Source organism: Plecotus auritus (assembly GCF_963455305.1).
Source record: "Plecotus auritus genome assembly, chromosome: 13".
Lineage (NCBI taxonomy): Eukaryota > Metazoa > Chordata > Mammalia > Chiroptera > Vespertilionidae > Plecotus > Plecotus auritus.
Window position 1 is genome coordinate 31,767,023 of NC_137779.1, and position 24,986 is coordinate 31,792,008.

Here is a 24,986-nt window from a genome sequence, read left to right on the forward strand (position 1 = left end):
GTTTCTAGGCTCCGTGAGAACTCGCCCAGCAAGACCCCACCCCCAGTGTCAGGAGCGGGGACCAGAACTTCCCATCCATGCCGCGCCATTCGTGTCCCCCTAGGAGGAGTGGCAGCGTGGAGCCCACTCGCCCCCACATCAGGAGGGGGGACGAGGATATCCCATCCTTCACACCCCATGCCTACCTCCAGCTCCAGCGTGACGGTGAACTTGACCCTCCACCACGTGTCTGGTTGGGCTGGAGAGGTCCCCGCTTTCTGCTCACGTGCTCTCATTGAAAGTGTCTTCCGGAATCGAGGCCGCGACTGCGGAGGCCTAGAGACCCCTCTACCCGCACCCCGGAGAGAGGCTGCCGTTCCCGCCCCCCCGAAACCTCCCCTGTGCAGCAGGGAGGGCGGTGGAGACCGGAGAGGGGCGGGGCGTCCAAGCTCCCACCCAGAGGGGCGGGGCTTACGCGAGGGGCGGGGCTTGACAGAGGCGCGCGGGCGGGGCGGGGCCTAAAGGGGTTGGGCCTGGTCAGCCGGAGGCGGGGCTACGAGGCGCAGCCAACGGCGCGAGGGCGGGGCGGGGCCTGGGCGGGGTGTGGCCGGAAGAGCAGAGCACAACCTGGGCGGGGCCTAGAAGGGGCGTGTTCCGGGCGACGCGGGGCTGGAAGGGACGTTCCTGGGCGGGGCGGGTCGAGAAGGGGCGTGTCCTGGGCGGGGCTCGCGCCGGGCCACTGAAGCGCCCACTTCCTCTGGCACTGGCTGCCGGGCGGAAGTACGTCAGTTGTTATCAGCTCTAGTCCTCGCCGCTGCCGTCGCCGCCTCACCATCCCGGGCGCCTCATTCCGGCCCGCGCCCCGACGCCCACCCAGCCCGCCGCCCGCCGCGCATGGGGCGCGCCCCCGCGGAGGCGGCCCGCAGCCGCTGAGCGCCGCCCGCCCCGCCGATGCGCGCGCCCGCCCGCTCCGAGGCGCCCAGGCCGCTCCGGGCCCAGGGCTGAGGGCTCCCGCGCGGCATGCCCGGCCCGGCCCGCCGTCCGCCGCCGCCCAGGGCCCCAGCCCGCGCGGCCCGCACCGAGCCCGGCGGCCACGCGTAGCGCAGCGGCAGCGGGAGCCCGACGGCGCGGCCGCAAGGTCACCGCGCGCCATGGAGGCCAAGGTCCGCCCGAGCCGGCGCTCGCGTGCGCAGCGGGACCGTGGCCGGCGCCGGGAGGCGGCCCGCGACGCCCGCGACCAGAGCGCCTCGTCGGGCGAAGAGCCCGAGCCCGGGCCCGGCAAGGAGAACGCGGGCCTGCCCCGCGCGCCCCCGCCCCGCGCCGCCGCCGCTCGCCCCCCGCGCCGCCGCCGCCGCGAGTCCAGCTCGCAGGAGGAGGAGGTCATCGACGGCTTTGCCATCGCCAGCTTCAGCTCGCTCGAGGCCCTGGAGGTACGTGCGGCGGAGGTGGGGGGGCGGGGAACCCCAGCCCTGGGGCGTCGGCACACCCACCCCTTAGGGGCTCCCCGCGCGCCGGGCGGCCCCGGAGCACCCGGCAGCCTGCGGTGGGTGCAGGGGGTGTTCGTGTATCGAGCTACTGGGGAGAAACATATCTACATCCAGAAGGGGGGCCGTCGGGCTGCACAATCGGACCTTTTGGCAATTGTTTCTCTTGATCAAAGTATCACTTCATTGGGCTCCGGATGTGCTGGGGAGGCGCAGTCGCTGGACTTGGTGGGGCGGCGATAAAATGGATACTTGGAGGTTCTTCCTGTCCTCCCTCCCCCTCGCGGCTTCTGTTTGGACGGAGAGGCGGGGGGTCATCTCTCAGACCTCTCTCCGGCTACACTGTTAATAGGATGACAACAAATAGTGCTTGTCATGGACAATATTTGCTGAGCAAATACTGCCCTGCTCGGCCGAGTCCAGGTGAGTGGAGAGGGACATGAATACTGTCGGGGAGCTGGCGAGGGGGGCGGGGGTGCAGGGAGCTGCCGTCTCCTCTCCTAGAAATGGCCGGGGTAGGCATGCTGGCCCAGTCCCGGGAGCCTCCAGCCAGCGCCCCCACCCTCAGCACTTACTTTGAGGGACCAACATCTGCTGGGCTTGGGGTCCCAGGGGTCACTCCGTTAACGGCTCCCATCCTTTTCCCCGAGCTTGGGGGCTAGTGGGCCTGTGAGCCCCAGTAGGGGAGGTGCCCACACGGCAGGCCCCTCTCCTTGGGGTCTGCCAGGTCTGTGCAAGCTCCGGGTCAGGTGCTGGCCGCCAGGCAAGGTGGCTGAGGGACGGGTTTGCCGCTCTCTGTCTGGGCAGGGGATGCACAGAGGTGGGGCACGCCTGTCGGAGCGAACCACACAGCCGTGGGATCCGCCGTCCTGCCCGTGTGGTGTGGTGGCCGTGCCCGGCTGTGTCCTGGGCAGAGCTTTCTGCCTTCATCCAAGCCAGGCCCTCCCCTGCAGCCTCCGAGATGGGTCAGACCGCCCCTCTTCCAGCGGCCTCTCCCGCCCGACACCGTCTCCCACCCCCTGGTCTGTGAGTCTGCTGGTCCCTCTGCCCGCGTCGAAGTTTGGCGCCTTCAGGCCTCGGAGCAGGTGTCCCTCGAGGGGCCCGCCTTCCTCCCTCCACTGGACCCCCGTTACTTCACATGTTCTCCTTCCTGTGGGTCCGCTCTCTGCTCTGTGGTTATCCCCCCGGAACTTGTGAGCCAGGTGTGAACAGGCACCACTCTGATGTCCCCTGTGGGGTCCCAGTGCCCCGTGCACATTTGTGGAGTCATCGAGTGGACAGGCGGGAGGAGAAACCGAGGTTTGGGAAGGCTGATCTGATCCTAAGGTCCATCAGCGTGCCCTGGTGACACGAGCCTGGGGGGGTCCGCGCGATGCCCCCCCCCCCCGCCTCCGGGCACTGAAAGTGCAGCCGTGGGTTTGGGGGTCTGTGGCTCCCAGTAGCCCTGGCAGGTCAGTGGGAAGAGCCTGCTCTGTGTCACTCCCGGCCCCGCCATGCGCCTCTCTCTCCCCTTCTGAGCCCGGGAGGGGCCCACCCGCCTTGGAAAGTCCGGGGCTTCTGCAGGAGTCGCGGCATCTAGATTGGCGCTCTGGTTGGTAGACTGGCACTCCGGGGGGGCCTCATTTTTTGCCAAAGTGTAGTGGTTCTCACCCAGACACTCTTAGCCAGCATGCGGTGAACGTGTGCTCTAGCAGGCTGTCTGTGCCTGCTTGTCCCCCTGCCCCGATAGGGATACTGAGGCCTGAGGCCATGAGTCAAGGCCCTAGCCTGTCCGGGCTCCAAGCTCTGCCCACGGGGGACGTACCAGACGTCAGGTGTGGACCTGCTCAGGAGGTGGGACCCGCGTAGAGAAGAGGGTCCGTTTCCCTGGAGTCCTTACCTGTGTCCTGAGGATGCAGGCCCCATCCCCCTTGCAGCCCAAACAGACTCCCCATCCCTCTTCCCTCTGCCCCAGGCAGACCCCTACCCGTCTGTGTCCCGGACACACACCCCTACCCCGTGCTCAAGACAGTCCCTACAGCTGCGTTCACCTGTGTCTGCCCCTAAGGGAGACCCCTGGGCCTGCCTCGGGGTGGGGGGCTGAGAGGATCCCAGCATGTCTGTGTGTCTGAGGCCCTGGGGACACAGGGCTGGGAGAGTGGGGAGCTGGATTGGGCCCCACCAGCCAGTGTGTTGGAAGCCCACGCTGTGGGAGCCTTGATCGGGGGGCCATGTGCCTAGCCCACTCCTCTCACGGGCACGGGGCTGAGACCACGCGATGGCCAGGTCAGTGAGGAGAGCTGGTGGTGGAGAAGCCTGAGCACCTGCCCTTCAGATGGGGAACCTGAGGCCCGGAGAGGGCGGGCTCTTGGTAACCGTGGGACGAGGTGTGGCACCAAGCCGGGACCCCCATAGGATGGCGTTGGGCTGCTTCCCCACCCCCGCTGAGGGCCCACAGCCTCGGGCTGCACCTGCCCAAGCCAAGCCATCGCAGGCCCCACGGCCCGTGTGGAGCCCGCCGCCGACTGTCACCGTCCCCCGTTCTGTGGGTCAGCGCCTAATGTGGGGGAGAGGAGTCCGGGAGCAGGATGCTGGCCGGCCGGCCGAGAGGGCGCTGTCCTCGCTCCCACTTTAGAGGAGGGAGGCGAGGCCAAGGGTGAGGTCCTCGTCCAGGGCCCACCCGCTGCAGCCTGGTCCACAGACCCATGACCTCCTCCCTGAGCATGGGCTGCGTCTTCCGGACGGTCTTGGGGCGGAATCCGACCGGGCAGGGGGAGGGTCCTGACACAGCCCACACATGCCCCCGCAGGTGCCGACCACCTGGGCTGCTGCCTGGGCTCTGGGAGGGCTGCCCCTCGGCACCATGGGCGCGCACACTGGTCTGAGGGCCCGCCCGGCACCACACCTTCATCGCGGGTGGTGGGCGCACAGAGCGGATGCTCCGAGGTGGCACCTCGCGGCTGTGGCCCTGTGAGTGCTGGCTGCCCGTCCCCACCCCCGGGCTCAGGTGTCTTGCGCCCCACGCACGTGGGCAGGGACCATCTCCTGTCCCAGCCCCCTCCTCTGCTCCACCATGGCAGGGCGTCGCGGGCCTCGGCTTCCGTCTACCTGTCCCATGCTCCCCAGCACCCGACGGCAGGGGGTGCAGAGCTGTCCTCTCCCCTTCCTTCCCTCTGCTGAGTGCCCGGGAGTTAGCACTGGAGGCCGAGCGTCATGGTGGGTGGGGTTCCCCACGGCAGGGTTTGGTAAGTGGGGAGGCAGGTCCGCCCGCCCAGGGTCTGTGCGGTTTGCTGACCTGGCCCACCTGTGTTCCACTGGTTCCTGATGGGCTGCTGCCCCACCTCATTCGTACCTGGGCCATTCGTAGGGTTCCCCATAGGTTCTGGCAGTTCCCTGGTGGCCGCCTTCTCGTGTCCTGTGGCCCCGGCGGTGCCCGTCCCCTCTGGTGGGCCTCTCCCCTCGATGTGGGTGCATCTTTTCATGGGGACTCTGTCAGGCCTGGAAGCGTCTGGGCCGTCACCTGTGGGGGACGTCAGGCCTGCCAGCCGGGGGGCTGCCCTGTAGCTGGGGTTTGGGCACAGCTGGTCTGCGGTTACATTGTGTTTGTGGGTCCTGTGTCCTGGAGGAGTGGGGTGCAGGGGCACCGTCAGCCCCTCCACAAGGGACAGAGTCGGGTCCCGGTTCCAGCCCACCGTGGTTCCAGTTAGAGGTGCTGGTCGCAGTGGGGAGGCGGGTGGTGAGGGAAAGGGTGGGACCAGCTGCTGGAAGCAGGGTCGCCGCCGGAAGGCCCACCTGAGATGGGAGCCGCCTGTGAGCTGGCGGGTGGCGAGGCCTGAGCCGCCTCCCTCGCGACCCTTGGCAGCCCTTGCCCGGATGTGGCTGGGATGGTCTCCTGGTGCCTCCCTGGGGGCCTCCCTGGGGGCCCTGGGGCAGGCCGTGCTCCTGTGTGCTGGTGTGGCCTTAGGAAGGGCTGCTGCCAGCAGGGTGTGCTCTCCGTCCCTCCCTACTCGCTGAGCATTTATTGAGCAGCGGCCACGCCAGGCCCAGTGCCTCTGTGGGACTTGCCCCGGGCAGGGGAGCAGACAGGTGGCTCAGCCGGCAGGTGCCTGACGAGGCTGGCAGGACGGGGGGGGGGGGGACGGGGGGGGTGCTGTGAGGCCTGGGACCCCAGTTCACAGCTGCTTCTGCTCCTCCCCACGCAACCAGGAGCCCGTGCCTGCTCTGGGACTGGTTTCCTCACCGGGATGAGGCTGCCCTTCTCTGCGCTGGTCCCGTGTTCTTCCTCTTTGTCCCCCGTCCTGGGACAGCACCCCAAGATCCCCCCCCCCCCCCGTGGGCAGGCTGTAGTCTCTCCTGCCCTCTGGGTGACAGCGGGGCAGCAGTGGCCACGGTGCAGGTCCTGGACGGAGGGGAGCCGGGGCACGCTGCCTGGTGCACAGTGAGGGGCGGAGTGGAGGGGTGGGTGTCCGGGCAAGAGGCTGGGAGACCAGAAACTGGACAGAGGTTGGGAACATTTCATCCCAGTCAAGTGTGGGTCGGGGGTGGCCCGGGTGGTCAGCCAGGGTCACAGTGACCATCTCTTGGATGGGCAGCAGGAGACTGACCCGGGTGTAGTGAGGCAGGATCCAGAAGCTTCCGGGGCAGGGAGGCCTTCTCGGGGACGTCCTTGGGGGCGGTGTGACATGGGACAGCCGCGCCAGTGGGTGAGGGAGGCGCCTCCCAGGCAGGGGCCTTGCCTGGGGTCAGTAGACGGGCCTCAAGGAGGTATGGGGTGATCTGTCCTGTCCCACGGCGCGGCGCCGCACAGGGTCCCGTGCCAGGGCCAGGGGTCAGCGCCGTGTGGGGTGTTGGAGGTGCTTGTCCTGGATGCAGGGGGTCGGGGAGTTGGGCCAGGCAGAGGGAACCCCCCTCCTGGCTCCCAGTGGGTGTGGTGGGAGGGGCCCCGGCAAAAGTTGTGAGTAAAGGAGGAGGGTGCCCTTGTGGTGGCTGAGGGGCCTCTGCAATCTCTGAGGCCCCCCGATGTTAGCACCCCAAGTCCCACATCCTGGGAACCTGCTCAGTCCCAGGCAAACGGGAGAGGACCACATGGAGGGAACCCTGCGGGGTCCTCTGTGCCCCAGGTCTCGAAGGTGGGGCAGGGTGTGGGGGCTGCGGTGGGAAGTGTGAGCCACAGGGATGCCAGGGGGAGGAACAGCCGCGCCAGGCCCTGGGCACATGTGCGAAGGGCGTCCAGCCTGCAGGTGGGGCAGGTGGGGCTGCACAGGGACCGGCCCAGGTGGCATTGGCCTGAGCTCCTGAACCGAGTGGGTAAGGGCGTCTAGGTCTCCAGTCCAGGAGTTCTGGGGGACAGGCGGCCTCCGCGACCCACAGCCTCCTGGCCCCTAAAAGGAGGGGGCTCCAGGCCTGGCTGTGCCAGGGGTGACATGTTCATCCCACAGGGCCTCCTCCCACAAAAGGCAGGGCGTGGAGAGGCGGTCCGATTCCAGGCATGGTGGGGTGCCCACGTGGCCAGAGGGGTGGGGCCACGCCTCTGCCTGCAGGGCGGCAGCTTCGGGGTTGGTTGGTGGGGTGCTGTGTGGTGGTGATGCTTGAGGGAACGAAGCCATCAAGTGGCTACAGGGCATCGGAGCCACCTGGGGCCCAGGAGTGTTCTGGGTGCAGGGCCTTCAGGGCGGGGCCGTTGCCTCAGCCACTGGGGGTCGCACACCGCTGTGCACGTGCTGCCCGCCGTGTAGGGTCGCTCTGCATTCGGGCATGGGTGCAGGGTCTGTGCGGTGGCATCTGCCTGTCGGTCAGGTGTGCCCACAGGTGTGTATGCCCCAGGTGGGCTGCAAAGGGAGATCTCTGGGCAGATGGTGCCTGGGCTCTGGGGCCCCACCTGGGCATCCCTCAGGGTCTCCTCATGGCTGCCTCTGTCACCTTCGGTGATGGTGCCAACAGGCAGTCCTGGAGCTGCCTGGGGGTCCTGGTGCAGTGTCCAGTGTCCCTGCCAGCTAACCTGCTCGTCCCGCCTCCCCCACAGAAGGACATGGCCCTGAAGCCACAGGAGCGGAAGGAGCGATGGGAGCGTCGCCTCGCCAAGAAGCCCCGTGAGTCAGAGAACGGCCCGCCTGCAGAGCCCGGTGAGAACGGCCGGCCCCCGGAGGTGGGCAGCCCCGAGCAGGACCTGGAGCCCCCCTGCGACCGGGGCAGGAAAGTCCCGCTGCAGCCCGCCAAGCAGGTGAGCGTGGCCCCCCACTCCGCCGTGGGCACCCGGGGGCCACACCAGCACCTGGGCACCGCCTGTCGGCATATCTGGGCCGGCCGGCGTGCGTTCGGTCATTGTCGGGCATGGGTGTGGGCACAGGTGGACTGGTGCCCTCTGAGGCTGGATCCTGGGCTGGAGCAGGTGTAGGGGGCTGAGGGTGCACCTGATAGGCTGGCCCCGTCTCCCCGTCGCGTCTGTCAGGCTCCGCCAACCACGGGGTGTCCACTGTGTCTGTACCGCAGGGGGGCCGGGCTCACTGCGGGGCGCTCCATTGATAAACCTGCGTGGCGCGCAGAGTCTGGGGCACTCGTGGCCGGTGGTCCTTGGTGGGGGGCTTTCTCCCAGCGAGCGAGCGAGCGAGCAGAGTGCAGGCTGTGCAGGTGCTCGCACGCGGCCGCTCTCCCAGCTCGCTGTTCACGCCCTCTTCCAGGGCGGGTCTTCTCGGCGTGTCACGCTCTCACTCACCTGGGGCTGGGCTGCTGGTGCGGGGCAGCATGTCTGGGCCGGGCCGGGCCGGGCTGGACGGGGGGTCTGCAGGCACACTGGCCCAGGTGGACACGTGCTCTCTCTTCCATGCAGGTGTGCTCCCCTGAAGGGGGGCCGCTCCCAGCCAGCCCCTGGGACCAGACCGGCCCGGCCCAGCGCCCGCAGCAGCCGCCGCCCAGCCAGCCCCAGGGGTCACTCCCAGCCCCGTGTCAGCGCTGCCAGCCCAGCCGGGCTCTCCCGGACCCCGGGCAGCCCTGCCAGCCCCAGCAGCCGCCCCCGGGTCAGCGCAGCTTGCCCCAGCGGTCACTTCCGGGCCCAGGTCAGCCCTGCCGACCACGGCGATCGCTTCTGGGCCCAGGTCAGTCCTGTCGGCCCCAGCGGCTGCTCCCAGCCCCAGATCGGCGCAGCCGGCCTCAGCGGCCACTCCTGGCTCCGCCCTCCAGGCCACGGTGGTCACCCCTAGGTCCCAGGCAGCGCTGCCGGCCCCTGTGCTCCCCCCCAGCCCCCTGCCACCTCTGCCGGCCCCTGCGCTCCCTCCCGGCCCCTTGCCACCTCTGTTGCCCCCTGCGGTCCCTGCTGGCCCTCTGGCACCGCTGCTGCTGCCCCACGTGGTCGTGCTTGGCCTCATGTCTGCACAGCCAGCCCAGCAGGGCATCTTCAAGACAGTGGTGCGGGCCCCTTCAGTCCCTGCCGGCCTGCTGCCCGCACTGCCAGCCCCCCGAGTCACCCCTCGTGCTGCGTCCCCGCCGCCGGCCCAGCTGCTCTCTCTCAGGCCAGTGCTGCTGCCCCTGGCAGGCACTGCTCACCCCATGCCAGCCCCGAAGGTCCCTCCTGGGTCAACCTGGTCACCTGGGCCTCCATCAGCCCCAGCAATTAGTTGAGGCCCCGGAGAAGCACGGGCCCCCCGAATCTTCACTGCTGGGCCCCAGACAGCCGAGTCAACAGAAGCAGCCACTCCTGGGCCCAGAGCAGAACTGCCAACCCCCGCAGTCACTTCTGGGCCCGGGCCCACCCTATAAGCCCCGGCCGTTGCTCCCCATCCCCAAACGCCCCTCGCTTCTGGGGGATCCCCCCCCGCCCCGCCGGCCACTCCTGGGGCCCCTGCGGCTTCGGCGGCGGTCCCTGTTGGACCTGGCCCTGGGCCGCCCCTGCTGGCCCCTGCGGTCACGACGGACTCGATCCTCCACCCGCTCAGCCCGCCAGGCCCCGTATGTGAGCCCAGGAGCCTGATGCCCGTTTTTCCGACGGCCACCCGTGGCTCCCCTGGGCCAGGCTCCTCTGCCGCCCGAGCTGTGTTGCGGACTGGTCTCCAGATGGCCGGGCTGTGTGCTGCGTTTGGCTCAGCAGAGGCGGAGCCCCGGGCAGGGCCACCACCGCCCAAGGCCTGCTACCCGCCCAAGGCCGCCCGCACCAGGAAGAGAGGAGAGGACCCGGTGTCTCCGCCCCCCCATGCCTGCTCCGCTGCCCTGTGCCCGCTCTTTGCTGTGTGATTCACGTGCCCCTGGGAGGGGCTGCGGGGGTCCCTCTGTTTCTCTGTGCCTCTAAAATGCCACATGTCCTTGTACATTGAGTCTGTGCACGCCCCCCAGGTGTGCAAGTATGTGTGTGCGTGGTTGTGTGTGAGCTGCAGGCCTCACTCCAGGACCCTTCCCCTCTGGTCAGTGTGCATCCCTCCCCCCCGCAGAATGTGGGTGCAGCCTCGCCCCGCCTGCCTTGCCTCCACCTCCGGGTCCTGTGACTGTGGAGGCGCGAGAGTGCTCAGGGCCATGTGTGGTCGAGTAGAAGCTGCTGGTGGCACGGAAGGTCCCCCGGGACTCTGCCTCCACCCTAGTCGCCAGTCACTGAAGTGGGTCAGCCCCCACCCCCAGCTCTGCACCAAGAGAGTCTCCAGGGCCCTGGGTCCTCAGTGCCCTCTTGCAGCCTTCCATTGCCCCGGACGCCCCCTGCTGGGCAGACCCCACACTATAGAGCTCTGCCTCTGCTGTCCCTGGCCCAGGGCAGGCCACTCCAGTGCTGGGACCCCCGAGGGCCAGGCTCCCGCTCAGCCTCGTGCTCCCGTCGCCTGCCGTGACAGGCATGTCCCTGCTGACCCACCTCGGGGGCCCGGTCTCCCGGCCTCCCCCTCCCCATTTGCTCACGAGGACCCTGCCTGTGGGGGCCTGACCAGCGGGTTGGGGTCCCCTAGTCCTCACTCAGGGCCTCCCAGAGACGCAGGGTTTATTTTTGGATTGAAGACAATAAAAAGTGCCGTACCATTCTTACAGCAGCGTCAGCGTTTGTGACTTGACAGAGTGTCTTGCCTGATTGTGCACCTGGGCTCCTTACACCTGATGAACAGCGGGGACGGCGGGCGGGGCTGCGTGTGCCGCGCAGGGGTCTCCTCCCCATCCTTGCCCTCAGGACCCGGCTCTGCTGGCCTCTCCCTCATCCCTGCGCTGGACAGGGATTCAGGCGTGTGTCCTGCCCTGAGTCCTGGGTCCTGTGAGTGCCTCTGCCCGGTCCCTGCACCTGCTGGGCACATCCCAAGGCGGGCCGGGACGGGGGTGGGCCTTGCAGCCCCTGGGGGTGTCGGCCAATTGTAGAGTGTGGGGCAGGGCCATGGGGACCCCCAGCCAGAGCCGGGGCTGCCCCACTTACCATCTGGGCCACCCCGCTGTGAGCCTAGGGTGAGCGGCCCTGTGTGATTGCAGGCTGAGAAAGGGGCTGGGGTTCTATTGGACCCCAGAGTGGCTTACAAACCTGTGACCCCACAGCTGCTCTGAGTTCACAGGGCTGGGACCCTGGGGGATGCCACCTGGGGAGGCCCCCTTGCCGCAGGGGGGCGCTGGGCTGCACACACCCGTCCTGGGGCCACTGCTGGTGTTGCCGTGGGGCATGCAGGCCCTGCGGGGCCGTCTGGAAGCGGGCTCTCTGTGGATTGGTCACTAGGAGACGTTGGAAGGTAAATTCATTTCTGAGCCACCTTCTTGGCCATAGGACACAGCTGGGAGGTGGGTGGAGGCTTGGGCTCTGGCAGATGAGCTGCCCCTAGGTCAGGGGTGGGGGTGGGGGTGGGGTGGGGGCCACCTCGTGCGGGAAGTGAGGATGGATGAGTCTTCGAGGGGGGTCTGGGGGAGGCCCCTGCTGCCCCAGGGATGCCTTGGATGGAGCCTGGGTGTGCGCTCCATGCCCCGCACGGGCCCTGCCTCCACCTCCCCGTCCGCAGGTGCACCGCCCGGGCCCTGCTGTAGCTGCGTTGTCAGGTGGGAGGGGGTGTCCGTGTAGGACCCTGGAGGCCCCACTGAGATGGAGTTTACCGTGCAGGGCCCCAGACCCTTTGGGGTTCCCAGGGGGCAGGCATGAGCATGGGTCTGAGAAGGGGTCCCCCTGAAACACCCTCCAGGCTGGGGGAACCCCAGGAGGAGCTTGTCTTGTGAGCTCGGGGGTGCCCTCGTGTGGGCCCCGCTTCAGGTGAATGCCCATCACTGACCGCAGGTCCTGCCCTTCGTTTGATAAACACCAGAGGGCCCCCCTCGCCGCGGAGTTTTCCTCCCGGGTCCTGGGTACCCAGACTGCCTCTGTTCCAGTCACTCAGTGTGTGCCGTGAGGCGGCGGGCGTGCGGCTGCTGGGCCAGACCCGGCCGGCCTCCTCCCTGGGCAGAGGCTGACCCTAACCCTAATGCAGAGACTCCCCGCGGGTCACCAAAGCCAGGCTGTTGTGAGGGAGATAGTGCCACATCCAGCCCCGCCCTTGCCCGAGGGAGCTGGCAGGAAGTCTGCCCCGGGGCTGGGTGGGAGCCTGAGATGGCACCGCCTGAGCCCTGGAGGGTCTCAGGGCCCGGTTACAGGCCGCTCTGAAGTTCTGGCCCTTCGGCAGTTAGAGCCCTGCCCCCCTGCTCCCCTGCTCCCCTGCCCCCCTGCCCCCCTGCCCCCCTGCTCCCAGCACAGCAGCCTCCCCTCCGGGCCTCCTCGCTGGGTGCCCATCTCCCGCCCTGAGGCTCCTCTGAGGAGCCCATTGGTTCTGGGAGGTTCCTTCCGCCCTCAGTCAGGGTCAAGCCCCGAGTCCCGAGTCCCACACCCACCCCACAAGGCCCTTGGTGGCCTGACCTCCCTCCCCGCCTGCCCTCCTCTGCCTTCCTGGGGCTGACTTCGCCTGTGGTTCAGCTCCCATACCCTCTGCCCACCTCCAGGCCCTCCCTGCCCTGGGTGCTGACTGCCCCATTTCTCACCTGCACCCCCACCAGCCCTGGAACCCCGAGATTCAAGCCTCACTGGGGACAGGGCGATGGCCGTGGGAGAGTTCTGGGTGCGTGTCGGCCCTTCCGTGCTCCGCCCCACACCCGTCTGCCCTGTCAGCTTGTCTGCCGTGTTTGGGGTTTTCTAATCATAAGACAGTTGCCAGATGGGCTGGTGGAGTCCTTCCGGAAGGTTCCCATCCGTGCCACGGGCTGGCTGTGTGGCCTTGGGCGAAATCAGCCCAGCGCCTCGGTTTGCCCCCTGCAGGATGGGTCGTGCCGTTCCTCCCGCAGGACCAGTGAGTTGATTTGAAGTCTCAGAACCACGCTGGGTGCTGGGCTCCTATGGGTGTGAGTGGTTCCCGCCCCAGCCCCTCCTCACGCGGGAGGTAGCTGGGGGCTGGCGATGGGCTCCGGGTTCCTCTGTGGTCCCTGCTGTCCCTGGCATGCCGCCCTCTGTGCTGGTCTGTGGGACGTGGGCAGCATCTGGGACGGGTCGCCACCGCCTCGGTCAGATTCGCCGAGGGAGGCTTGGCTTGGCCTCTGAGTGTGCCCGACATCCCGGTGGAAGCAGACAAAGCTGAGGGACAGAGGGAGGCCAGGCGGGCGGGAGGCGATGGGACCGGGACACAGGGAGCTGGACGCAAGGCCCTGCGGCTTCCTGGGCGTGGGAGGGTGAGGGTCAGGGCTGGGATGTGGGTCGTGTCCCCACCTGTTTGTGAGGTTAGTTATTTCCAAGTAAAAAGAAAAGTGCGAGCCCGCGTGGCTCAGGGGTCGAGCATCAACCTATGAACCAGGAGGTCAGGGTTCGGTTCCGGTCAAGGCACGTGCTGGGGTTGCAGGCTTGATCCCCAGTGTGGGGCCTGCGGGAGGCAGCCAGTCAGTGATTCTCTCTCTCCCTCTGCTCTCCCTTCCTCCCTGAAGTCAGTCCAAATACATTTGTATCGTTGCCACTTAAACTCCACGGATCTCTGCTCCTCCCGTGAACTGGGCACCAGGTGTCCAGGGAGGCTTTTGTGTGAGGAGCAGGAGCTGTGGCGGTGACAGGACAGGCACAGAGAGGCTGAGTGATGGCCCTGGGTCACACAGCCTGTGGCCGTCCGTCCACACCCGCCCTGCAGCCTGACGCCAGCCTGGGGCTGTGGGGGGTCTGGAGAGAGGGGAGGAGTTGCCACTTTGCTTGGTGTAGGGAAGGGGGTGTGGCAGCCACCGGGGAGGGGACAGAGCCAGCTGCAGACTCCTGTCCTTGAGCCTTGTCTCCCAGGCGTCTGCTTCCTGTCTGGGCTCCACACAGCTGGGCAGCGTGCCCCCTACCTGCCCCTCCCTGGGCGCCCCCTCGGGTGGAGCTGGGGCCTGACCCTGACTGCCCCCTCCCCGCAGCGGGCGGTGCAGGGGCTCAGGCGGCTTGCTGAGCCCTGTCTCTGTCCCCAGGTGAAGGCTGCCCTGTCCAGAGGGGGCGACCACCACAGCGAGGACGAGGGCTTCCGCGAAGCCACCAGCTCCCGGCTCAGCGCCTCCCGGGACCAGCTCAGCGACGTGAGTACCCAGACGCACGGAGCCTGGGGCAGCCTTCCTTCCGCAGACCCGCCAGCCGCTCAGCAAACAGCTTCTCACTCACCAGGGCTCTGCCAGGAGGGGGGACCGAGGCTGGCAGGAGCCGGTGGAGGCTGTGTGGCGGGGTGAGGGTCGGCTGGGGGCCCTCTGTCCAGCGGCAGGCACAGGCTGGACACTCTGGTGGCAGGACTGGACTGGAGGCAGGGGCTCTGGGAGCGAAGTGGCTGGGACTTGGGGTGGTGGGCAGGGGTGGCCGCTGGCCTCAGCCTGGTGCTGAGGTGGCCTGAGGCTGGAGCCGCCTTCGCTGTCCTGGAAGGAGGTCCCTGAGCTCAGGGCCCTAGGGAGGGAGGAGCCCTGGTGGAGGCCCAGACTGGACCCCCAGCTGCAGGCGTGACCGCCCTGGAGGCTGAAGGAGTGAGTTGTCCTCATTATCATTTAAATGGAGGCCTGGGGAGCGCCTGATTGCCTGCTTGCTCTTTCCCACAAGATGGGAAATAGGCCAGTAACTGTCGGCCGCGGCCGCCCTCGTTCCAGCTCTGAGTGTCGGCCTGGAGGCGGGAAGTGGACTCTGGCTCCAGGGAGGGCTGCCCGGGTGAACTCCGCCCAGCAGGGACCCCAGGAGCCGAGTGAGGACCTGGCAGGGTCTGCCTGGGAGGGGGTCCCGCAGCTGCAGCCCAGGCTGGAAGGGAGCACTCGGCTCTGCCCAGTGTGCTCCAGGCCCTGTCTGCGGGTCCCCCTGAGCCCCATCCCGCCAGCCTGTGCCTTGGGGTCAGCCTGGGGGGCCTCCCTGGGAGGCAGGGGTGAGACCCACCTCTGAACCACTTCCTCCCACGGCCTTCGGGCCACAGCTCACCCTGACTCCGAGGCCGGAGGTCCCCGTCCAGTCCTCCCGAAAGCCTTCCCGCGCCCTCGTCCTCCCCCGTCTCCGAGGCTGGGGGTGACAATGGGCAGGCTGGCAGGCACAGAGGGGTGTCCCCGAAGGCATGTGGCCCTGGGCGGGCTGGCCCCACGAGGACAGAGCCACGTTGGAACTCGGGGCCTCTTCGGGGCCGACACCTGGCTCAGAGTTGAGGGACGTGAGGCTTTGCCGCCTCTGTGTGGAGGTGATGGCTGGCCACATCCAGGTCCCCGGCGAAGGCCGAATGGGGCCCTGGGGCTGTGAGGCTCAGCTGTGCCCTCGGTCCTGACCCGAACCCATGGTTCCCGCCAGGGCCGGGTGTGGTCTCGGGGCCTGTCTCAGGGTCACGGCATCGACGCCCAGGGACAGGGTTGCCCTGACGGTTCAGACGGGGCCCTGGGGTGGGCCTCAGAGGGCGGGTGGTGGCGGGGCTGCGACCCTGGTTACCCTGGTTACGGATGTCCTCTTTCTTCCGCAGAGCTCAGCACAGGCCGTGTCGGGCAGAGGCTATTCCGTAAGTCCCCCCACCCCCTACCCTCTGTCCCTCTCCTGCATGTCCTGTCCCCTCCGGAGCCCCCATCTGAACCCTGCCCAGGGCGGACCCCAGGGTGGTCTTGCTGGCAGAGCTGGCCCGAAGGGGGGGTGCACGGGGCTGGAGATGGGCCGAGTGGGCGGAGGCTCCGAGGGAGAGGTCCTGTCGGGTGGCACCTGGACTTGGGGGTCCTGGGCATGGAGCACCGCTCCCCAGTGACAGCCCCCCCCCCCGCCTCCCCAGCACCTGGCTTGGCCTGGGCAGGCTGGCTGGGCAGGGCTCCCCTTCTGGCCCCCAATCCCGTCCTTGGGGAACAGCCTGCCCCCCCGGACATTATCCCATTTCCCTGAAGTACCAGCAGGCCGAGAGCTCCCGGAAGCCGGGTGCCAGGTGAAAGCCAGGTGCGGCTGGTGGCCGGCGGCCCCCCCGGATTTACCAAGCTCAGAGCTGCAGGGCGGCTTTATAGGGTGTGACTGACCCATTAGCCCCAGCAGCCCTCCGCACCGGCCGTGTTCCAGGGAAGGACCCACCCTCCTCTGCAGCCTGGTGCATGTCAGTCCTCACGGTCACCGGTCACCGCTGGCGCCTGGCCCCCCCCCCCACTGCAGTCACTGGGAGCCGTGCCAGGGCCTGGCCCCAGCAGCACAGGCAGCAGATCCGGGAGGGAGGCGTCGGTGACCCGTGTGTGATGCCAGCCAGATGGGAGAGCCGGGGCGGTGACCGGGAGAGTGGGGGGCCGGCACGCCCAGCAGCAGGCGGGGCGGGGGTGTGCCTGGGTCCCGTGGGTCCCCGAGGAGCTTCCTGCCACCTCGGAGACCAGGGCCCCTCTGCCGCCCAGTCGCTGTGTGGTCCCCGCGGCCTCCTCCCGGACGGACGCTGCCTGGGTTCTCGGAGAAGAACCGTAATTAGCGTGCCAGCTGCTTGCGCTTAACCCCCACGGCCGCTGGGGGAGCCCCGGTGGTGGCAGGGACGTGGCCGCCCTTCTGCTTAGGCCAGGGCGTGGGGGTGCGTTAGGCCTGGGGGGCAGGCGTGTCCCTCACTCCCTGCCGGGCCCTGGGGCCCTCCTGTCCACTTGGCCTGGGGTTGCAGGCGGGAGCCTGGCCCTCAGAAGTGGAAGCAGGTGAGGCCGTCTCCCCAGAGCTGGGGGCCCGGCCCAGGTGACCCTGCTCAGCACCCCAGCACGCCACCAGGGAGCCTTTCGGCTGCAGCGTGCCCTCAGGCTGGGCCCCTCTCTGTGTGTGTGCGCGTGTGTGTGCGTTTGTGCGCGCACATGTGGCTGGTATGTCGTGTGCTGGCATGTTGACGTGTCTATCACGTGCACATCTTCGTGTGGCCCTGCTGGGGCCGTGTTTGCCTGCACCTAGAAGTTTTAATTGTCTCTGGGCCACCTGCTGTTCCGGGCCCCTCTGCATGTGTGTCTGTGGATGTAGCAGATGCGCATGCATATGTGAGTGGGTGTGTGCATGCCCCACATATGTATCTGCATGTAAGTGTCTGGGTGTGGTGTGGATGCACCTGTGTGTGTGACTGTCATTCTGCAGGCGTGCCACGTGTCCGTATGTCTGTGAGACCCGTGTGCCCCGTGTCACCTGTGCGTGTGTGTGGTTGTCCCCCCTTGCCCTGCCCAGCAGCGTCCCAATCTAGGCAACGTTGGGCATTTGCCCTCTGACCTGGCTCAGAGACGACACTCAAGGGGTTCCATTTGCCCAGATTTCCCCCAGCAAATCCCCAGCTACTGTGCATCCTCAGCAGCTCCTGTCCCAGACGCTCGGGCCGCCCCGCACAGACCTCAGAGGCTTGTCAGCCTCGTAGGAGTCAGAGAGGAACTCTCCTAATCCCGTTGCTTGCAACCGAGGACACGTGATTTGCCTTCGCAGACACAGAGGCCTGGGGGCTTCCCTATGAAACAGAAATGGGGATCTAGAGGCTGTGAGGGCCAGAAGCAGCATGGCCCCCCGCCCCCCTCAGGCACTTGGCCCCCCAGCCCCCTCAGGCACCTGGCCCCCCCGACCCCTCAGGCACCTGGCCCCCCCGACCCCTCAGGCACCTGGGCCCCCCCCCCCCAGCCCCCTCAGGAACCTGGTCCCTCCGCCCCCCTCGGGCACCTGGCCCCCCCTGCTCCCTCAGGCACCTGGCCCCCCCCACCCCCCTCAGGAACCTGGCTCCCCCCCCGCCCCACCCCAAGCACCTGCCCCCCCCGCCCCTACTCTACACAGGAGGACCAGAGTGGGGGTGGGGGACAGGGCAACAGCCCTGATGCCTGGGATGTGGTGACCTCTGACCTGTGGTGACCCAGCCGGGCAGTCTCCTCCGTCCTCACAGCTTCAAGGTGGACGTTGTCACCAGTGACGACCCTACAACCTCTAGATGAGGATGTGGGGGCACCACCATCGGGAGGGCCCTCTCGGGGCTGAGCTCCCAGCTGAGGCCAGAGCGGGGCAGGCCCAGCCCCCCTTAGTCCCTGAGGTCCCCTCCACCCCAGGACTATCTCCCCAGAACCTTGTCCCCATCAGGAGGAAGCCGGGCCCATCTGCCCAGTACCCGCCCCAGACCTGTGGCACCCCTCCATCCCAGCACCTGCCCTGCCCCCCGTGGTGCCCGCTGCTGTCAGCCTGCAGTTGCATGTGAAACAAAGATGCACCTCCCGCCTCCTCCCGCAGTGCCTCCCGGGAAGGAGCCAAACGCCACGGCCCTTGCAGGCGGGGGGGAGCGGGGGGGGGGGGGCGGGCTCAAGGTCTAAAGGAGAAAATGGTGACCTGGCCAGTGGTTAGAACGCCGGCTCGCGCACCAAAGGGTCACGGGTTCAATTCCTGGTCAAGGGCATGTACCTGGGGGTTGCAGGTTCGAACCCCAGCCCCGGTCGGGGTGCGTGCAGGAGGCAACCAGTTGATGTGTCTCTCTCCCATCGATGTTTCTCCGTCTCTCCCCCTCTCTCTCTAAAAGTCAATGGAAAAAATACCCTTGGGTGAGGATTAACAAAAACAGAAAAAGGAGAAGATGGTGAATAAAGCCAGTGAGTGCAAGGGAAGGCCAGGAGCCAGCAAGGCCCTGAGCCCGGGGGTCCCCCTCAGGTGCAGGGAGCTGGTCCCCCTGAAGGAGGTCTGAGCGGGGAACGCTGTGCACCCCCAGACGGAGCAGACTAAAAGCAGGCAACCTGCTCGGGGCTCAGGCGGAGACCAGCCAGCAGGCGGGGTGCCCGGTGTGGAGGGGCCCCGGTGTGAGGGGCCCCGGTGTGGAGGGCCCCGGTGTGGAGGGGCCCGGGTGTGGAGGGCCCCGGTGTGGAGGGGCCCCGGTGTGGAGGGGCCCCGGTGTGGAGGGGCCCCGGTGTGGAGGGCCCCGGTGTGGAGGGACCCCGGTGTGGAGGGACCCCGGTGTGGAGGGGCCCCGGTGTGGAGGGACCCCGGTGTGGAGGGCCCCGGTGTGGAGGGGCCCCGGTGTGGAGGGCCCCGGTGTGGAGGGCCCCGGTGTGGAGGGCCCCCGGTGTGGAGGGGCCCCGGCGGACGCAGCAGGAAGGTCTCAGCCGCGGTCCTGGTGGGAGCAGGTGCCTGTGCCCGGCTGAGCGAGGGCTGGATGGAGGGGCAGGAGGGCACGCGTTTGTTTGTGAGAAAACCATGGGTCGGCATTTCCAACGTCTTTAAACGCCCCACGTCCCTGGGAGCCGGCCCGTGACAGGGAGGCCAGGTGTGCCCCAGCCCCCCGCTCCCACTGAGCGGTGAGGGGTCAGGCGGTCGGTGGGCCGCGGACCTGAGCTCTATCACTTGGCAGGAGAAGCCACCCAGACGCGCACGCGCGCGCCCAGAGGCCAAGGCCCTGGGTGGGAGGGTGCCCGCGTGGGCCTCGCCCTGCAGTGTGGCCCCACCAGCTTCGGACCCACCGAGCCGCCCTGTGCCTGAGCCGTGGCCTGTCCCTGGAGCAGGAGCCCCAGCTGGAGGGGCAGGCTGGGCCGCGGGGCTCCGAGGGGGGGGTTCATGCCAGCGCTGCTCTGGGTAAGACTTCTGTGTCGATAAATAATTCATAGGCAGTTACGCTTCGAGCCTGACAACACGAGAATGTATTAACACAGTCGACTCTGCTGCAGGTCAGCTGGGGCGCAGGCCGGGCCGTGTTTTACTCACTCTGTGACACAGGCCCATTAACTGTCCTGGCCCCGCGGGCTGTGGGGGAGCTGCGAACGGGGGGGGGGGGGGGGGGGGAGGTGGGCTTGGTGTCAGCCTCCAGTCTGTCCCGGAGGCCTGGCCCCTGAGCGTAGCAGGCCCTACCACAAGGCACTGGGGTGGCGACGGTTGGCCGTCCCCACGCACTTGTTGAGTCTCGCGGCAGCCAGCGCTGCCCAGGCCCCAAGCCCGAAGGTTGAGGAAAACCCAGGAGTCTCTCCTGGCAGCTGCGGAGGAGGCCCTGGGGACAGGAGGGGTTAGAGGGGGCAGAGCAGAGTGCATGGAGGAGCGGCACACGGGCCCAGGCAGACCCTGCCCATCACACGCGTGTGACTGAGTGCACGTGTCTCTGTATGTGTGTTGTGTCCTAGTCCCAGTGGGGCCCTGGGCCTGTGGGGACACGGAGATGTCAGGTTTGCCTCGGGAGTGACGTGGGGCACGGCGCAGGCTGGCCCCGCCTCCCGGGGCTGAGGGCTGAGGGGCTGGCGGTGAGGGGTGGGCCTCGCGACCGTTAGGGAAGGCCCTGGCCAGGCCGACGGCAGCCCTCGTCCCCGCTGGCCCACCTGGGACAGGCCCTGCGCTGGGCTCTCCGCTGCATGGCCTCTGGCTCGCTCTCGGGGTGACCGGTGCTCTGCCTGCTTTGCCGCCTAAGCACCCGCAGAAAGTGCCTTGGCCGAGTGAGCCGGGCTCGCGGGACGCTCCTGGGGTTCTGCATGACGAATGGGGCGCAGCCTGACTTCCTGCTCCGAGGGGCCGGGCCCTTGGGCGACACCCGGGCCTCAGTCCCCTCCCAGCCGCCACGCAGGAGTCAGGAGTCGCTGTGTGGTGCCCAACCGCTGCCTCAGTCCCCCATTGTAAGCCCGTGGGTCCGCGGTGGTTCCCCCACCAGCCGGATGCCAGGGGCCCTGTCTCCTGCCCCCTCCTGCCAGCCACACAGGCCAGCTGAAACGGGCCTTTCCCCACCACCCCTCCTGCTGCTCCAGCCCCGCCCCCGCTGAGCCACTCAGGTGGCCTCTGCCCCACAGCCCAACAGACTGGTGGACGGCAGGGGGTCTCCACGGATGGGCGGGTACTCTCCTTCCCCCACGTCCTTCCAGGAGCAGTGTTGGATATGCAGGAGCTCATGTGCTGAGGCCCACTGCACTCCCAGCCACACGCGTGGGGACACGTGGCCCCATGGCAGGTCACCTGAGTGCCCAGATGCCGCGCACACACTGGGACACCTGCCCAGACACTGGGGGTAGATGCTCAGGTGCCTACATGTGAGAGGCCTCAGAGCACGCCTCATGCCTCGACATGTCTGGGGACATGCACACACACAGGCCTGTGGGCTCATATGTGGCACACGTGAGGAAGAAGACACGCTCAGCGAACACTGCCCACACCAAGAACTTGTGCTGCCTGGGGTTCTCCGGGGCCTCAGGCCACGTGGGTACCCCAGGGCATGGCATCAGCACCAGCCGGTCAGCAGCTGGATCTCTGGCCCCCACGCTCAGCAGCGAGCAGAGTGTCCCGGCTTCTTCTGCTCACACGCAGGCCTGGCGTCCTTTGGTGTTTGTGGTTTCAGCTGCCGGGGCCTTTGCAGGGACAGGGCTGAGTGGGAGAGGGTCCCAGGCTGGTCTGGCTGTGACTGCCCCTCAGCCCTTGTTCCTGGATTGAGGGGGATCAACTGGGGGGAGCTGGGAGGGGCCCTGACCACCCGCAGCACAGCCCCCTGGCCCCTCTGTCGCACTGCTCCACGGAGACCCGGCCCTCCCCCCACCCACAGGCGTCTCGGGCCGGCCAGATGCTGCAGCAGCGGAGGGAGCCCAGGGCTCAGCGTGCATTTCCATGCCTTTGAGGAACGGGAGACGGGGCCTTCCTCCAGGCTGCTGGGAGCGGTGATTAACGCTCACACGGAAGGAGGCCCGTTTCTGTTGCTGCTGGTGACTGGATCAGTGTCTCCACCCCATGCAGGCCAGTGGTGGGGTGAGGCACAGATGCGCAGGTGCTCCAGGCGAGCAGACACTGTCTAGGGTGTCTCTGCCAGGCCCCACTGGATGGAGGTGGTGGTGCTGATGGTCATGGTGGTGATGGAGGTCATGGTGATGGAGGTCATGGTGGTGATGGTCATGATGGTGATGGAGGTAGTGATGGTGATGGTGGTGATGGAGGTCATGATGGTGATGGAGGTCATGGTGGTGGTGATGGAGGTCGTGGTGGTGATGGTGGTCGTGGTGGTGATGGAGGTCGTGGTGGTGATGGTGGTGATGGAGGTCATGTGATGAAGATGCCATCACTATGTCATGCTGAGTCCACACCCAGCACTGTCCTGGCCTTTGCCTGTATCCACTCCTCTAGGCCACACACCAGCCCGGTATGTGGGCTATTGTCTCTGGTTTGCAGAAGCATCAACAGAGGCACAGAGACCAGGCTGCACAGCACAGAGGGCAGCACAGAACCAGAGCCGGCATCGCCCCAGAGCCCACATCCCCTGGGGTCTGCCCTTCCTCCACAGACCCCCACCCACAGGGGAGGGACTCTCCCCAGGGCCGCCCAGCCCAGCCTGACCCCTGAAGGTCACCCCTTGCAGGCAGGTCCTGGAAGACAGACCTCTCCCTCCTTGCCCTGATTAATTGCCTCGTTCAGCTCCAACCCCACTGCAGTTAAACGTTAATCCTGTAGGACTTAATAACGCGAATTCCTGCAGCCGTGCTGGCTGACAGGCGTGTGCTGCGGTTAATTATAGGGTCCATGTGCTCGTTCGCCGGAGAGCACCCTCCCGCTCCGTGATGTGGGTGATTAGGCTCTCCCGGTGACACCGAGGACGTCCAGGGCTGTGGGGAGAGACAGGAAAGGGCCCGGGTGGTTCTGGGCCAGTGACAGGCGTGAGCGCGGAGGCCTGGACGGCTTGATGGCGTGCGTTTCCCCTCCAGGTCTTAGAGCCGCTGATTAAGCAGGAAGAGGCCGGATTGGGGGGTCTTGGCAGCTCCACCAGCGGCTGCGTTGTCAGGGGTTCCTGACACCCCACAGGCCAGGACCCCAGGTCCCCACCCCCTCTCCCAGCCGGCACAGGACCATCCTGAGGGGCCATCACCACCCCAACTCTCCCTCCTGCTCCGGAGCAGCGATGTCCCCGCCCACCTCTCCGTGCTCTCCCTGCCTTCCCGCTGTGCCCCCCCCGCCCCCCGGCTCTCCCCACCCCTGCTCCTGTGGAGGAGACTGGCCTACACGTCCCGTGCCACCACAGCGCCCGGTGGCCTGGGTTAGTGGCCATCACGCAGCCGTGGGGCGGGGCCAGCACCCCGGGGAGCGTGTCCTAATTGCAGTTGCTGGGAAGAGCTTTCCTTTGTGTCCTTTTGGGGGAATTGCTGTGGCTTCTAGAACAGTCTTTCTCTGAAAGCTCTGCTGGCTGTCGAGGAGAAACGGGCTTGTTTGTTTATCACGGTCCTGCTGCACTGGTGACGTGGGGCACTCTCCACTCGGCACGGCTTCCGGGCAAGTGGGTGGGCACCCGGCCCCCGCCCTGCTGGCGGCGCCTCTGGCCAGGCCTGTCCTGACCCATCTTCCCCAGGGGTCTCGCCCTCCTTGCCTCCTTCAGAGCTCAGCTGCCCGAGGCTGGCCCGCTGGGCCGGGGGTGAGGGGGCCCTGCAGCCCGAGCTCCGAGTCGGGAGCGGGTCTGCAGAGCCTCCCCGTCCTCCCCACACCCCTCCACTCTGGCCTGAGCCCTGTGGCCTCCCGTGAACTCGCCTGGCCACGTGGGGGGCTCGTGGGCGCTAACTCCCCTCTCTCTCCCCACAGTGTGACAGCGAGAGTGACGGGGACGACAAGGTAAGCCCTGCCGGATCCCCCAGCTGGCTCGGCCCACAGGTGGCCCTGGAGACCTGGCAGAAAGGTCCTGGGTCTCCTGTGGGGGCAGGGGCACCTGGTCACACAGCTGGGACCTGGGCCGGCGAGCAAGCGAATGTCCCCCTGAGGAGCCGCAGGTGGTGAGGCGGGCGGGCTGGGACCCCTCGTGCCTGTGGGGCCTCCGGGGGGGCTGGGACGATGTGCCTGCGGGCGCTTTGCGGGAGGCGGACTGGGGGGCCCGCTGAGCAGGGCCTGCTGTTGGGGCAGGTTCTGTGAAACGGAGTGAGTGCTGTTGGGAGGTCTGGTATGTGGCTCTCGGCTCCGCGTACCCGTGTCCCAGCCGTGTCTGCAGGCTCTGTCCCAGCTGTGGGCGGGCGGGCGGTCGTCCCGGTGCTCAGTGGACAAGCCCCTGCAGGTGTGGAGAGGGCTGCACGGGCTGCGGAGGGTGCCGGGCCCGGGACAGCCATGGGGGGCAGCCGAGAGCGAGTGTTTTATCCCACGGCCTGGGAGGGGACGGAGGGCGTGTGGACAGGCGAGGTCTGAGATGCCCGGGACGGGCCTCCAAGGGGAGCCGGCCCCGAAGCCCTGAGAGGGGTCGTCGCTGTGGTCTGGCCCGCGGGGAAGGTGGCAGAGGTGGCCAGGGCCCTCCCCTCCACCACCCTGTGGGTCCCCACTGCCCGCAGCGCCTGGGTGCTGGGACGTGTCTTTGCGAGGAGCTGTCACCCCGTCTGTAATGAGTCCGATTGGGCACCTGGGGAGAGGGCTGAGCGGGAGCATCGCCGTCAGCACCTCCTTTAATTGAACCCGCTCTTCGGAAATGCTCCCTGAAGCCAAGGGCTGCTCTGAGGGCTCCTGAGGCTGCTGGCGGCTCTGTCCACGGGCCCCTCGGCCGGCACTACGGCTGCTGCCCACAGGCTCCGCCTGCCTAGCCCTGTCAGTGCTGGTCGTGGCCAGTTTCTCCCGGCACCCTGGGGTCCAGCCAGGACACATCCCTCACAGAACTCTGACTCCCAGCCCACCCTCCTGGCTTTGGGGTGCAGGGGCCAGCCACCCCCTCAGTCAGGAGGCCGTGCTGTAACAGAAACCCAATTCGACAGTGACAGCAGCTGTGGGCCTGCAGGCTGGCCTGCCCAGTCCATGGGCCTCAAGCTCCTGTCTGTCGCCGTGGCTCCCACCCTCAGTCTCGTCTGGGTCTGCGGAGGCAGCTGGTGCACCAGTTTCCTGCTCCGTTGATCATGAGGGCTGGCCCTCTGCACGGCGAGGCAGGGACGAGGGTGCAGGCGTCCCGTGGGCTGGAGCAGAGGGTGGGCCCAGGTGGGCCACGTGGCGTGAGTCACAGCATGAAGGTCAGGTCTTGTTCCAAGTGCATCCAGCGCCACCACCGGGAGGTGCCTGCCGCACGCACGGCCTCGCCGAGGGTCCTCAGGGCTTGGCCTCCCGCTGCAGGAGCACCGTGCGGCCCGTGGCCCAGCCCCTCAGCATCCTCCGTGGACACTGTTGGTCCCAGATGGGGGGTGGTGAGCAGCTGGGTGGCAAGAGAGCCGAGTTCCCGCCCTCCTTTCCCCGGCTTGGTCTCTGGCAGCGAGCAACCCCTCCAGGCCCATCAAGCAGGCCCCCCTCCTGCTCTCCCC

General features: G+C 67.8%; 1 protein-coding gene across 4 annotated transcripts in view; it reads left to right on the forward strand.

The window, feature by feature from the left end:
* Nucleotides 1-775: 775 nt before the first annotated feature.
* Nucleotides 776-24,986, forward strand: part of FBRSL1 (fibrosin like 1) — a 37,571-nt gene continuing 13,360 nt past the window's right edge. For all 4 annotated transcript variants that reach the window (XM_080649597.1, XM_080649594.1, XM_080649595.1 and 1 more), the window contains exons 1-5: nt 776-1,409; nt 7,465-7,662; nt 13,821-13,925; nt 15,320-15,355; nt 23,308-23,337. In XM_080649597.1, the coding sequence (XP_080505723.1) occupies nt 1,131-1,409; nt 7,465-7,662; nt 13,821-13,925; nt 15,320-15,355; nt 23,308-23,337 (648 nt within the window). In that variant the 5' untranslated portion in view covers nt 776-1,130. The remainder of the gene's footprint in view (nt 1,410-7,464; nt 7,663-13,820; nt 13,926-15,319; nt 15,356-23,307; nt 23,338-24,986) is intronic.